Here is a 15,321-nt window from a genome sequence, read left to right on the forward strand (position 1 = left end):
TATGGGGCCTCCCGCTGCCACCATGCTGCCAGAGCATGTTTTCTGCTCTCATCCTGAAGCAAAGTTCTTAACCCGAGGTACTATTTCTGGGTTAGCGGAGTCTGTAACCTGAAGCATATGTAACCCGAGGTACCACTGTATATGAATGAAATTATAGATTACCGATACATGCTACATTGTTTATTTATAAGAGTATCTGTATACCGCTGTCACACACAAAAAAAAGGCTTACAGCAACAGAAACCATATAAGAAAAAACCATTTAAAAACAGAAACCAGCTGTTATGGAAAGATGTGTTCTTAATTGCCTGCCTAGACCTGGCAGAACAGAAATGTTTCCAGGAGGCACTTAGAAGTTAGCACAGAAGGAACCTGCTGAATCTCAATTGGCAGGGTGTTCCACAGGACTGGGCCAATGCCACGAAAGTCTGAGTTTCTTGTTGTTGTTAAATGAGCCTCGCCAACTCGGGGAATGAAAAACAAGGCTCCTGCGGACGATCTCAGCAATTCAGCCAAGATCAACCTTGGGAGTAAGCCCTCATGAACTCAGAAGAACTTGCGCCTGAATTCCTAGGCTTACCAGTGCCATGATACTTGCGCTGTCACCAACACGGCCTCGTCACTTGCCGTTGCTTTTATGCAATTTGCCAGTGTCCTTTTTGCATTTTGTTTCCCTCCAGCCTCACTTTACTCCAGCCCATTCCCAAGCTATGTGTATACATGCCTGCTGCACCTGATGACCGCACAATACATTTGCCAGTGTGGAGTAGTGGTTAAGAGCAGTGGACTTGTAATCTGGTGAACCGGGTTCGATTCCCTGCTCCTCCACCTGCAGCTGCTGGGTGACCTTGGGCCAGTCACACTTCTTTGAAGTCTCTCAGCCCCACTCACCTCACAGAGTGTTTGTTGTGGGGGAGGAAGGGAAAGGAGAATGTTAGCCGCTTTGAGACTCCTTCGGGTAGTGATAAAGCGGGATATCAAATCCAAACTCTTCACAAGACTCTCCATTGTTTGAAATATACATACAAACCGTCCTCTAGCAAAGGGTCCTACATTGTGCCAGACCCAGGGCGCTTCTGCCTTGAAAATTAAGAACCAAGACAACCATTAACTCTGACGGCAAAACAGTGATGTCAAGGCAGTGTTGTTTTTTAAAGAAACGGCCTCAGCAACTGCGCTTGTGAACTCTCGGGGTGCATTCAGACATGCCTACTAAAAGAAGCCGCTCCATGTTTTCCCCTGCTGCAGGGAGAACTCTTGCTTCCTCTTACTTTCATTCTTCTGATGACAACATCCAAAACCTGGCTTAAAATCCAATGCTGATTTTCATTTTTTTAAAATTTGATTTTTTTTAAAAAAAATTAAAAATTATTTATTTAAAAAATTCAGGTGGTTAGCATGTTCATCACGTTCAGAGGTAGGAATGTGGCCCTGAGACTGAAAATAATTCCCCACCCCAGTCTAGTCAAATGATTACGGTACTAATCCCCCCATCAAAAAAAGGGCTACTCCATTGTGTTGTTTAATGAAACCTTGCTCCAGACAAGGGGAGCAGCAGCATGCTTGTCTTCTGTGACAGATTATCTAAGCCCACCTAGCATGGAAAAGGCACGATTCAAATGAGAGTCTTCCTGATTTGTAGCACAGTCTCTTAGCCACTAGATTTCATTGTGGTCCCCTGCTTGTGGAATGCCTTCTTGAGACAGGCTCACCTGCCAATCCATCACATTGTGGCCTTTCTGACCTTTTCATTTTCCCAGGCTAGTTTAAAGGTTAATAGCCCCCAAAGCTTTGGTTATTGTAGCTTGATAGTAGCGTAGTAATGCTGGTGGTCAACAAAATAAGTTTAAAGACTCTCCCGAGGCAAATCTAAAAAAATGTAGCATAAACATCAACAACTGGGAAACACTGGCCTGCGAGCACTCCAGTCGGAGAACAGCCTTTACCAAAGGTGTCATGGGCTTTGAAGATGCTCAAACTTGGGACGCCAGGGAGAAACATGCTAAGAGGAAGGCACGCTTGGCAAACTCTCACCGTGATCAACTCCCGCCTGGAAACCAATGTCTCCACTGTGGTCTCCACTGTCACTTACGGACTCACTGTTAAGACTGTGTTTATGGGAGACAATCTTACTCAGCTACGGGAAAAAGCAAATACAAAAAACCCCCAACAACAGTTGTGGTAAGCCTTTGATATAAAAGTTTCTTAAACTGCATTTTCCATAGGGAACTACAATGTGCATTACATTCTCACCTTCAGCAGCAGATGAGGCTAAGAGAAGATCAAATTAAGGTATTATCATGGAGACAGACAGTTAAGTCATGTATCCACAGCAGTGACAAGATGAGAAATGACCTCTGGGAGGAGTACAGAGAGAAGAAACCCCCTGGTGTACCTGTAACAACAGGAAAACTGGACGCCTTCAGCAGCCCCAGCTGCAACAAAACATGTCTCTCCCGCTTCGGTCTCTACAGCCCCAACAGGCGCTGCAACTTTCCAACAGCTTGACCTCACCCCCCAAGGCGCATTCCTCCATTGTCTCCCGAAACAGACAGATGCCAACATACAAGCAAAAGGAACAGGTGAAGAGAAAGAGGAGGTCCAAGCTGCTGAGATACAAACTGATTTCTCCAGATACAAGACCGTTTCAATGCTGGCAGGGTCAAGAAAGAAAAAAGAGAGAGGTCATCCCAGTGATGAATTAGCTTTATTAATCTCAACATCAATTAGAACAAGAATCTTGCAGCTTGAGAAAGTGGATAGTTATGCAATATTTGGACAGTTAAGGTATCAAATTATAGCTTTTCTTGTAATCAGGGCGCATATCCAACCTAACTTCATCACCCTTTGCCGACTGGGACATATGGCCGAACGTGGAGAATTTTTTGTAGCAATTGGGGCAAGAAGCTCCTAGAAACCCTAGTGCTTTGCAGAGGATTTTAATGCCAGAATTGGTGGGAAAAGAAGTGAACATTTAAACTGGAGTGATCAGGAATTCCAGGGACTCCCAAATCAAGTCCTGAGAGGTTCTGGTCACTTTATTAGTCAAAGATAAACTTTGTATGTTGAATGGTTGTACAAGAGGGGATGAGAGAATATGTTTAATTCCATAAGGTGAAGATTTAAGGATGTTAATGTTTAAGTTAAATTTCATAAGAATTGGGATTTGGAAAACCGTTAAAAGGACATGCAATGAAATTCAACCAAGGGGAAGCGAGGAAGTCACTTAACATAAGTTAATAAGTGTAATTTTCAATAAGGCTATGATTTATGTTTGTTTGTCTTGTGTGTTTGTTTGTTTGTAATATTGTGAAAACCAATAAAATTTTTGAAAACAAAAAACAAGAGGGGATGAGAGGGGAGAATTCACTTTTCTTACAAAGGAGCAAATGTAATGGATTATATTGCTGCTTCTCTGGTGGCATAAGTGGAAGAGTTTCTCAAGTTCTTCCACAACTGGGACGTGACCACCAACCCTTCTTCCGAAAACTGCACACTGGAGAAGATGAACTGAAGAAAGCCCATCAACTTACACCTTCTCATCTTAGAGGTAATAGAGAAGCAGTGTCTAAATTCAAGTACAGATTAGAGGACATTACAGATACCGTATGGTATGCCTTCCTCTTGGTTACGAGCCAAAGCTAATCCATCCATGTTAGATTTTAGCTTATTGGGTTAAGTTATCCTATGGAAATGGCTGGAAAATTTCCAGGCTAACACTTCTTACTATCCTGGACCAAAGATCTCTGGGTGATTTCTTACAAGAATTTCTTACTCCCCATTGGTTAACAGTGGGGGTTGAGGGAGGGGGCAAAGGGGTAGCTTTGCTTTATTGGGTGTGTTTTTTTTTGGATGGAAGAACTATGAGCCCATTTCAGTTCTGTGGTACAGTGGTGCCCCGCGAGACGAACGCCTCGCGAGATAAAAAACTTGCAAAACGAAAGGTTTTTTTTGTTTTCGAGTTGCTTCGCAAGACAAATTTCCTTATGGGCTTGCTTCACAAAACGAAGCTTGCCCCGCAAGCTCCGGGGACAGCGGGAAGCGCAGCGCGTCTTCCCTGCTGTCCCCGGACCTCTTTTGAAGCAAGGGGCGGCGGGGAGAAGATCGCTTCTCCCCGTTGCCAGCCCCGCAAGCTCCGGGGACAGAGGGGAAGGCGCAGCGCCTTCCCCTCTCTCCCCGGACCCCTTTTGAACCAAGGGGCGGCAAGGGGGAGAAGCGATCTTCTCCTCTTCGCCCCTTGCTTCAAAAGAGGGGACAGAGCGGCACTTCCCCTCTGTCCCCGGGCGGTCTCCATAGGATCGCATTGATTGATTTTCAATGCATTCCTATGGGAAACCGTGCTTCGCAAGACGAAAAACTCGCAAGCAGAAAAAACTTGCGGAACGAATTAATTTCGTCTTGCGAGGCACCACTGTACTTGAAACAAATTCCTATGCTTGGAATTCTCTAATACTAACAGTGTGTCTTTTCGCACCTGGCTCTGGTTTGTGGATCTGGTTTGTTTTGTTCTTAAAGTAGGGCCTGCATGCTAGTCCTGCTTTTCCCTTGATCCAAAATGCACGTGGAGTCAGCTAGAGATAACAGGGGCACGCAGCAGGAGAAGGTAAGGCATCACCTTCAAGCACTGCTTACAAAAGGGGTAAGGAACCTCCACCCCCCTGGACACCCAGCCAAGGGTTCAAGTAGCCCCACAAGGCCATTTCACCACAACCATGTCCACCTGTCCATCGGCTGATGTCACCGGATGACACCACCTGATAGGCAGGGGAGTAGGGTTGAGTCCTGCTGGGTGCCGCTTCCCTAGAGCGCAGGATTGGACCCTCTGCTCATCAGCTGGTGAGCAGAGAGTTCAATCCTGCTTGATGCCGCTTTGAATCGGACTACTCCATCACCACCGCAGGTAGGTCAACATTTGACAGGTGGGTGGGACCAACCCCCTATCAGCCATCACAATGTCAGATGATTGACAGGCAGCCCACCTCGTCGGGATGTGGAGAGATAAAAGATCTGGCCTACTTACTGTGCCAAAAAGGCTCCCCCCTGCCCCTAGTTTACAAGCTCCCCAGCAATATCAGGTTTGGTCAGGAACAAGAGGTCTGATCCAGGAAGGCAATTCGGCCATCCAAATGCCAAGACACCCAGGTGACAAGCAGAACAGACGAAGGGATGTCAATAAGGAAGGAGGTGACTCGCAAGACCATAAGACACACACCCCAGATCAAACCCATCTAGGCTAAAAACCGCTTTCAAAAAGTGACCATCTAGTTGCCCCTGGGAATTGCAAGTAGGACATGAACGCAACACACATCCTCCCACTAGTCGGAGGAATCGTGCCTCTGATCCCATGTGATCATTGACCACCTTACCCTCCGCGAAGTGACCTAAACCCCTCTCATAGCCACCCAGTTTGGTGTTCGTCGCAGCATCTTCTGGCAGCAAACCCCATTGTTTTAACAATGTGCCGTGCAAAGGAGTCTCCCAGCACTGAGCTTCCTTGTACGACCGGGTCCTTGTGGGAGGAAAAACGTCTTTGTTCTCTTTATATGTGCTACACATCGCTTTATGCGCCTTTCTAGCATGTTCCCTTCGCTCACCTTTCCCTCCTAAACTAAAAAAGTTGTAATCTTGGCCCCTCGTCTCCTTCATGGAGAGCTCGACTTCCGTGTGTGATGGCGACGCCGGCACCCCAGTCAAAAGACAAAGGCGACATACGGCGGGCAAGGAAAAGGCGTTGGCAAGCCCTCCCACGGCGGAGAAACAGCGCCAGCTAGGAGGAGCCGATTCTGCGCCTCGCGAGGCTACAACCCGTCGAGCAGAGCCAGGTCTTCAAACATAAGGTATTGCTTCAGCAGCGGAGGGAGGTTGAAGTCCCTGATGGCTTGGAGTCTCCTGTGGCCCAGGGCAGTCCGGATGGAGAGGCGGCTGAGGTGCTTGAGGGAAAGGGGCTGCTGGCGGCAGGAATCCATCCAGGACATCAACGCCGGCTGCGAGACGAGGCGCTTGGGAGGGGCTCCTGTTTTCTGCAGCCGGAAAAGAGAGAAAAAACAGCGTTTCAGGTTGCGTTCCCAAAGTCCTACTTGGAGGAGGCGCACTGAAATTAGTGAGTTAGCCCTGTTCCTTAACACCAAAGGGTCTACTCTGAGTTGGGCTGGCACACGGGCAATTCTTCGGTTTGGGTGGCTAGAGGTCAGGTGGAAGAATGGCAGTGTAGCAGTGAAGCTAACCTGGGAAACGGAGGATCTTTGCCACTTCGTATTAGATATTATTATTATTATTATTATTATTATTATTATTATTATTATTATTATCAGACGTGGGTGGCGCTGTAGTCTATCTAAACCACTAAGCCTCTTGGGCTTGCTGATCAAAAGGTCGGCGGTTCAAATCCCCGCGACAGGCTGAACTACCATTGCTCGGTCCCAGTTCCTGCCAACCTAGCAGTTCGAAAGCATGTCAACGTGCAAGTAGATAAATAGGCGGGAAGGTAAACGGCGCTTCCGTGCACTGCTCTGGTTTGCCAGAAGCGGCTTAGTCATGCTGGCCACATGACCCAGAAGCTGTGCGCCGGCTCCCTCGGCCAATAAAGCAAGATGAGCGCTGCAACCCCAGAGTCGGCCACGACTGGACCTAATGGTCAGGGGTCCCTTTACCTTTACTATTATTGTTATTAGCCATCACCTATACTACTTATTAATAATATTTATTGTTGCTGGGAAAAGTACTGAAGAGGACTTTATTGTGACTCTGTAATCTCTAGGTAGGGTTGGGAGAGAACACTGACAACAACTCTATAGAGCTGCTGCCAGACAGAGTGGGCAATATTGAGTTAGATGAGCCAGCTTGCTGCCCACAGGCCCCATGCAGCCTGAAAGGCCATTTTTCAACAGCCCTCATCAACATTCAAGAGAAAACATCTTAAAGCCTTAAAAACATACGTTTCTGCCATGCACTGTTAACGAAATGCACACATCTCTTTGTGTATTAAATTTGTTTAATAATTAGATATATTTAATCTATTAATTGTGCATTTAATTCTATACATTTATATTAATTGTATATATCAAATAATACTAATGGATGGCTGACTGTCGTGGATGATTTCGCCGAGATTCCTGCACCGCTAGATGACCCTTGGGTTCCCTTCCAACACTAAGATTCTATAAAATTGGAAAACAAGCGAGGTCCCAACCAAAGAAGAATAGCAACTTAAACTGATGGAATACGCACGGCTTGAAGACTTAACATATAGAATAAGAGAACAAGAAGAATGCACGTTGAAAGAAGACTGGAAAATGTTTACTGAATATATGGGTGAAAATTGTGTACATTTAAAAACCCTGGTAGCATAAAGATAAATTCAACAGTGTAAATAAATTTTGATGGATGTAACAATGGATTACTGAATGGTTTAGTTCATGTAAAAGATGTAGGGATGTAGGGTATGCAAAATGAACTGCGGAAGGAGAAGAAGGGAGGTAATTGATTGAAGACTGTTGAAATGAACATTTTGAAATGTAATTTAGAAAATTTAATTAAAAATATATGTAACTCTAGGATTCTATGATTCTACAATATGTTGCGATGACTTTAATTTCCAATACAGAAACTGAACTTGGTTTGTGCTCTGCGTCGTAGGACTCTTGCAGCCCACTTGGTATGAAAAGTTGGGCGGCCCTAGCAGGCAGCTCTCTATGTGTGGGAAGACCAATTTCGGGGACTCCCTACGCTGGTCTTTGCGGGATGTGATACGTACGTAGCAGTCAAGTGCAACATTCCTTGTTTTCCTAGAGTGGACATGCGGAGGAATGTTTGGTCCAGCCAGTTGAAAACTTCCTGTTTCCTCCTGGCTGGGACATACTTCCTTTGCATGTGACTAGAGGTGGGTGTGACCTTACCTGTCCAGGTAACAAAAAGGACAAGGCACGTAGCACTCTCTTTTTGACTTCCTCTGCCGTTGGAGCAACTTGTAGCTAGAGATGTTCTGTTGGCTTCCAGCCAATGGAGGACACTGAGATTATCCCCATAGGGGATACCTTCACATGTATATACTTTGTAACTAAGTCTGCCTTCAGGGATCCAACTGTAAACAGAATGTGAGTAAGCTACTTTCATATACTTTACACAAGATTGTGGCGTGTTCATTCTTTTAAGAGGGATATAAGGGAACTTACCAGAAACCCAACAGTGAGAGGCTTACACAAGCCTACAGCCAGCTACCTACTGTGCATTTAAAAGAGGAATGTGAAACTCTGCTAAGTAAAGGAACTTGCTAGCGCAAGTTAGGAAGGAAATTAATAAACAATATGTCCTCTTCTGCCTCCCTGGACATTCCCAAAGTCTTTAGCATGGGTAGGCAAACTAAGGCCCGGGGGCCAGATCCGGCCCAATCGCCTTCTAAATCCGGCCCGCGGATGGTCTGGGAATCAGCGTGTTTTTACATGAGTAGAATGTGTCCTTTTATTTAAAATGCATCTCTGGGTTATTTGTGGGGCCTGCCTGGTGTTTTTACATGAGTAGAATGCGTGCTTTTATTTAAAATGCACCTCTGGGTTATTTGTGGGGCATAGGAATTCAGGTTTTTTTCTTCCAAAATATACTCCGGCCCCCCACAAGGTCTGAAGAACAGAGAACTGGCCCCCTGCTGAAAAAGTTTGCTGACCCCTGGTCTTTAGTAATGGGCTACCTTGTTTCTGTAGCAGATGCAGGCCCCTGCCTGCACCAGCAACCGGATGCACTCTGTCTGTCCACTGCAAGCAGCCAGGTACATAGGGGTCACTCCCCAGTTGTCCTTCAGATTCACATCTGCGCCGTGCTGAGGAGAAACAACAAGTCATTAGCACCACTGGCCTCACCACCCCATGTCCTGGCTTGCTGAAGCCATATGGTGTGAGCAAAGCCCAGAAGTCCATCCTGGGTATCTTTAGGGCCAAATCGGATGCAACAGGTTCCTGATTCCCTCTCCACCCACCACAGGCCAAACAGAGCAGCTTCTGTGTAAATAATTTCCTGCAGTGATTGAATTTGCCCTCCCTTCCTCCTGCCACTCTCAGGAATGGCAGCTAGGAATGGAGGAAGCTGCCGTGAAATGCCTCGGGGAGCAAAAAATACCAAGGGAGCAAAAGAAAGCTGTTTATGTACGCAACAATGGCAGCCCGGATACTCTTAGGAAGAGAAGATACCTGAACAAGAGAGGAATGGATAACAAAACTGATGGACTATGCCGAAATGGCTAAAACGACTGGGGAAATCAGAAACCAGGATGATAAAAATGTCAATAAAGACTGGGGGGAATTTGTAGCTTATCTGAGAGAAAACTGTAAACAGTTAAAAATATTAGGAACTGCAATAACACTTGCAATGTGAAAAAGAACTTCAGTTAATATTGAGTATATTGGAGAGACAGATGACGATATGATACACAGTGGAAAGTGACTATCTGCGGACTCCACGGAGGGGAGGAAGGAAGTCAGAGAATTATTTTTTTATGGTGGTATTTTATGTTTGAAGGTAAAATTAAAATGTAAAACTAATAAAAAAAGGTTTTACAAAATAATGAAATGCCTTGTTCAAACCTCTGAATAAGTAAATGAAGTCACACCACAATCAATACACAAATAATGAATTATTATTATTATTATTATTATTATTATTATTATTATACCTGTCAACAGGCCACCTTGCCCCTCTGGATCCTAGCAGCAGGGATGCGGATTAGGAGCAGAGAAATCTGCCTTACACCATTGGCCCACCTACCTCAGCATGCCAGCACCGACTGGCAGCAGCAGCTTTCCAGATAAGGAGGTTCTCCCGTCCCGCCTTAAGAGATGCCAGGATTGAACCTGGGGCCTTCTGCCTGCAAGGCAAGGGCTTAACCCCTGGACGATGGCCCTTTCCCTAAGGCTTCCATGGAGGGAAGAGGAGGAGTTTGGATTTGATATCCCGCCTTTCACTCCCTTTAAGGAGTCTCCAAGCGGCTCACAATCTCCTTTCCCTTCCTCCCCCACAACAAACACTCTGTGAGGTGAGTGGGGCTGAGAGACTTCAGAGAAGTGAGACTGGCCCAAGGTCACCCAGCCGCTGCATGCGGAAGAGCGGGGAAGCAAACCCAGTTCACCAGATTACGAGTCCACCGCTCTTAACCACTACACCACACTGGCGAACACCACTTGCTGCAGGACGGGATGATAAGGAGCGGCACCTCTGACAACATTACCTGGATCAGCAGCAGGGTGCAGTCGGGGAAGAGGCCGACGGCCGCGTGGAGAGGGGTCCCCCCGTGTTTGCAGCAGGTGTTGACGTTGGCACCGTGCTGCAAGAGCAGCTCCACTGAATGCCTCTGCCCCTTGTAGGCCGCCCAGTAGAGGGCCGTCTTGCCGTAATAATCTTTCCTGTCCACCAGCTCCCTGCCTGAAACCAAAGGGGAGATGAGCACCTTCCAAAAAAACCCAGTGCAACAGGGAAACAAACGGAGGACTTAAGAAAAGCCGGCCGAATCAGGCCAGTGGCCCAACTAGTCTAGCATCTTGTTCTCACAGATGCCCCCCAAACAAAAGAGCCCTCTCCCCACCTGTGGTTTCCAGCAACTGGTACCCGGAAGCATCACTGGGGAGGTAGAGTCCAGCCCACTATTTTAGTGTTTTGTTGGAAGCCGCCCAGAGTGGCTGGGGAAACCCAGCCAGATGGGCGGGGCATAAATAAATAAATAACAAGGCTCGTGGGCTGGATGCGGCCCAATCGCCTTCTCAATCCAGCCCATGGACAGTCCAGGAATCAGTGTGTTTTTTCACGAGCAGGATGTGTCCTTTTATTTAAAATGCATCTCTGGGTTATTTGTGGGGCATAGGAATTCGTTCATTTCCATCCAAAAAATATAGTACAGCCCACCACATGGTCTGACGTATGGTGGACCGGCCCACGGCTGAAAAAGGTTGCTGACCCCTGGTCTAGCCATTGCGGCCAGTTGCCCTCGATAGCCCTCCCCTCCGTGACTTTCGTCTAATCCTCTTTTAAAGCCACCCAAGTCGGTGGCCATGCTGCTTCATGGTGCAGTGAGTTCCACAGTATAACTGTGGAAGGGCATTCTTTCATTCATCCCAAATCTTCCAACATTCAGCTTCACAAGTTCCCAGGGTTAGGAGAGAGGAAGGACAACTTTTCTCTGGCTTTCTCTATGCCATACATAATGGACTATGGATTAGGAGTGGACTACAGCCACCCCTTGCCCCCCAGTCCCTCTTTTTTGGTATGGTACAGCATTTGGATTGCCTGTGCACAATATTGTTATGGGGTTTTAAGTGCGGGGAATAAACACCGCCCAGCCCCCTCTCCTTCCCAAAGTCTGGTTTGCTCCATTTTTAGCCCTGTGTGCAACCTGGATACATTATATAGGACACACACTTGAGGTCAGCAGCAGTTGTTTCAGCTTCTCCACGTTGCCACGGCTGGCCTCGTAGTGCAGCTCCGTCCACCTGTAGTTGTAGCTGGGCGCCGCCTGGTAGCGCTTGGCAGCGGGGCGTGAGGACTCTGGCGGTGCCCCATTGCCGTAGGGCGCTCGGGAGAGGGAGCTGATGTAGAAGCCCATCTCCGTCCTTCCTCCCTCTGTCCACATGCAAAGGCTTCCCCTGTATGGTAAGGTAAAGGTAAAGGACCCCGGACGGTTAAGTCCAGCCAAAGGCGACTCTGGGGTTGTGGCGCTCATCTCGTTTTCCGCTGTTTGTCCACAGACAGCTTTCTGGGTCATGTGGCCAGCAGGACTAAACCGCTTCTGGCGCAATGGGACACCGTGATGAGTGCCAGAGCACACAGAAATGCTGTTTATCTTCCCGTCACAGTGGTACCTATTTATCTACTTGCACTGGTGTGCTTTTGAAGTGCTAGGTTGGCAGAAGCTGGGACAGAGCAACGGGAGCTCACCCCGTTGAGGGAATTCGAACCACCAACCTTCTGATCAGCAGTGGTTTAAACCACAACGCCACCCACGTCCCCTACATGGACTGGGGGGTGCACTGAGCTTCAGGTTGGTGATAAGAGAACAGGGGGGAGGTTAAACACCTTTACCTGTCGCATGAGACCCACTGAACCACTGACCAGATTCTCTCTACCACAGTGTTTTCCCAGGACCTCTTTAAAACTGCTGAGGGTCTTGGTGGGCCACTTTATGATTTCTCTGCCAGTTGTAGCAATTGGTCAAAGTGCTCCTAGCCATGTACAGAGTTCCTCCCTGCTATGTTCCCCCTTCTCTCTCTTTCCCCACTTCAGCCATACCACGGCTTCTCAGGGACGGAGGGGGGCAAACACGGTCATCCATAGGAGCCAACTCCAAGGGGCCAAGGTCCCTTCATAGAATCATAAGAGTGTGAAGGGACCCCAAGAGTCATCTAGTCCAGCCCCCTTGCAATGCAGGAATCTCAGCTAAAGCATCCCAGACAGATCACCATCCTTCTTCCCATCCCAATAAAATTTGTCTCCCACAAGTTGATGCGCATTGCCGTTCAAATAGTGTGGGTGTGCCCCATCATGCGATCGATTATGCAGGGTGGGGCTTACCTCCCCCCATATTTTATTCAAGTTGGCACCCCTGTGGTCATCTGTCAATCCCACTAGGAACACGGCCCTGCCCCATACCCAGGAGTGCCACCTTGGTCCCACGACTGTGGGTGCCATACAGTGTGCATGGCCCTGGCGCCAAAATTTGTGGGTGCCTGGCCCCTTCATGGGAAATTTTGTGGGTGCTTGGCAAGGCCGGATTTAGGTTAGCTACTGAAGGTAATGGGGCCCTTTATATGCCCAGCTCTCCTTTGTCAACAACATATTGTCACTGGTTTTTGTGTTGAATATATGCTATATGGAAATTTATGGACCTGATAGGTATCTAAAGCCATTTGTGCATAACAAAATATGTATTTGATCAAAGTAATTGTTGAACTGAAATACAATTAAGAAGTAGTATATTAATAGTGAAATTTTTTGAGGGGGGGGCCAAGAGAGTGGGGCCCTAAGCTATGCGTAGTTTAGCTTATACGTAAATCTGGCAGTGGTGCTTGGGCACCCAGGGAGTTGGCACCTATACCTCAAGCCTCCTGAACCAGAGGCACAGGGCTCCAAAGAGTCAGTGAAACAAGCTCAGGGGTGCTGGAGCGCAAGACCCGCGCTCAGCCCTGGGTGTCGAGCGCACTTCTGAACATGTGCAGAGTGCAGCGGCCCTAACCGGCCCATTATTACTACTACCAGACCACACACCCACCGGAGCTCAGGGGAAGGACCTTCGAAATGGATTCACCCCAAACTTTCGCAGGGGGGGCAAGGGGGAAGCTGATCTGGGGCCGGCAAGAGACGTCTCTGTCCGCGATGCCGAAGGAGAGGCTCCCGCTGCACCGATTCGTAGCTGCAACATTCCCTCCCCGCTGCATCCGGCGCGGCGAGCGGATCCGGATTAAAACCCGCTTCGACCCCTACCCTGCGCCATGCATTGCTCCTCTGAACGCCAAGATGGGTCGTGGCCGCCCGGCATCTCCCCGAAAACCCTCCCTCCTTCCCCGTTTGGGCCGCTTACCCGCCCGCGCTACGCCCGGCGCCGGCTCGGAGAGACGCGGCCGGCCATCTCGGAGCGAGAGGCGGGCCTTGTGAGTCCCGTCGGCGGCGCCGCTCCGCCCCGGGGAGGCCGCTTCCCAGGGCTTTCCTCAAGGCCCCGGGGGAAAGGCGGCCGAGCCTCCTTCCTCCGCTCCGTCTCGCCCCGAGGGAGGAGGCGCCGCCTGCAATGGCTGCCGCGCGGCGAGAAGGGAGCCGCCCTCCCGGGCGCCGTTTTCTCTGCAGTGCGAAGCCGGAGCCGAGCGGGGCCTCGAGGAGCCTTTGTAAAACACGCGGGAAACCCCGGGGTGTGTCGGCGCGCGGGAAGCGGAGACTCTTCAGTCCACACGCCTCAGGGACGCGGACTTATAAAAAATATTGGGGGGGGGGCCCCCGGAAAGCTCGTGGAATGTAAATAAGCTCATGAATATGCAAATAAGCTCATGAATATGCAAATAAAGTGGCACCGCCCCCTCGTGAGCGAATAGGGGAGAGCGTGCTGCTGCCTATTTATCAGCTCCGGAACAGCTGATATGCGGGAAACCTGGGGCTAGAGGCAGGAGCCCCCGCCACGGGGATTCCCTAATCTCTCGGGGGACGGCCGGGGCTCTCCGGCTAGGGCGCGCGGCTGGCTGGCTGGCGAGGGAGCAGGTGGGGAGGAGGCGGGGGACGGCGGCGGCGCCCGAGATTATTGGGGGGGGGCTGAGCCCCCCAAAAATTTTTTTTGAGGGGGCTCAAGCCCCCTCAAGCCCCATGGAGTCGGCGCCTATGACACGCCTTCATTTCAAATTCGTTTTTAATGCCGTGCAACACCGTCTTAATCATGGGCGTGGTCAAGGGGTGGGGTGGGCAACTGCATCCTCAAAAATCATTGAAAAGTATTAAAAATACTCAGTTACCAGTGGCGTAGCGTGGGGGGCGCAGGGGGGACCGACCGAAACCGGGCGCAATATCTGGGGGTTAGGGTTAGGGGGCGCAAATTACTTGCCTTGCCCCGGGTGCTGACAACCCACGCTACGCCACTGTCAAATTACCACTCGGTAGATAAGGTCAAAAAAGAATGGGGATGCTTCCAAAATTATCTGAATAAATAGGGTGCCAATTATAACACTTGGCTGTGTTTAGATTCATTTCACAGAAAAGGGGGGGGGGAATTCTTCCTATTGTTTGGACAAACAATAAAACACAGATTATTTAACTGTAACAGTCGAATTGAAACTGCGAAGAGGTAGACGGAAGTCAACATGAGGGACTCAAACCAGTTGGAAGGACTTTGTGTACAGAATATTCAAGTATTGATTCGAACTTCCTAAATAATATTTGTCTTAGAAAAATACTTTTCCTAGTTTTTGTCGTTTTGTTTTGGTTTTTCCCCCTTCCTTTTTTCTTTTCTTAATGTTACTCTGTTTGTCTTACATCTTCTATCATGTATTTTGTAACCCCTGTTTTTACCTTAGAATATGTAGTTGAGGATCAAATTATTCTTTTTATTTCTTCTTTGTAAATTCTGAAAATGTAATAAAGTTTATTAAAAAAATAAAAATTTTAAAAATACTCAATTAACTGAGTGTGACAAAAGCCTGTCTCCCGTGATGTCCTCTTTTTGGACAGGAATTTGACCCGTGATCTCCTCCCCCCCCCCCAAGCTGAGCTCCATAACTTGGGGGGGGGGCATCTCCCAGAAAAAGCTATGCCCATGGTGTTCAGGTTGTGTTTCCATTTTCTGGACCCTGCCCTGGGACCTAAGAGACCACC

General features: G+C 48.4%; 1 protein-coding gene and 1 long non-coding RNA gene across 2 annotated transcripts; both read right to left on the reverse strand.

Moving 5' to 3' along the window:
• Positions 1 to 158: 158 nt before the first annotated feature.
• On the reverse strand, positions 159 to 3,883 carry LOC309525575. The gene is made up of 2 exons (XR_014216434.1): positions 2,356 to 3,883; positions 159 to 1,164 (listed from the first exon to the last, which is right to left on the reverse strand). It is a non-coding gene; the product is annotated as an uncharacterized lncRNA (long non-coding RNA).
• A 536-nt stretch (positions 3,884 to 4,419) lies between these two features.
• LOC309525188 (ankyrin repeat and SOCS box protein 5-like) lies at positions 4,420 to 13,892 on the reverse strand. The gene is made up of 5 exons (XM_082210675.1): positions 13,553 to 13,892; positions 11,398 to 11,621; positions 10,214 to 10,407; positions 8,684 to 8,812; positions 4,420 to 6,020 (listed from the first exon to the last, which is right to left on the reverse strand). Exons 2-5 carry the CDS (start codon positions 11,606 to 11,608, stop codon positions 5,799 to 5,801), a joined length of 756 nt encoding a protein of 251 aa, XP_082066801.1. The 5' UTR covers positions 11,609 to 11,621; positions 13,553 to 13,892; the 3' UTR covers positions 4,420 to 5,798.
• Positions 13,893 to 15,321: the final 1,429 nt, after the last annotated feature.

This window comes from Podarcis vaucheri (assembly GCF_965113315.1).
Source record: "Podarcis vaucheri genome assembly, chromosome: 2".
NCBI lineage: Eukaryota > Metazoa > Chordata > Lepidosauria > Squamata > Lacertidae > Podarcis > Podarcis vaucheri.

Bases quoted from the DNA above. Each gene is read 5' to 3' on its own strand.
- LOC309525188 (XM_082210675.1), bottom strand. From the start codon at position 11,608: ATGTGGACAGAGGGAGGAAGGACGGAGATGGGCTTCTACATCAGCTCC. The intron at 8,813-10,213 runs GTAATGTTGTCA...GTTTCTCCTCAG, and splicing joins GCACCCTGCTGCTGATCCAG to CACGGCGCAGATGTGAATCT. The intron at 6,021-8,683 runs GTAGCCCATTAC...TTCCGGCTGCAG, and splicing joins GCATCTGCTACAGAAACAAG to AAAACAGGAGCCCCTCCCAA.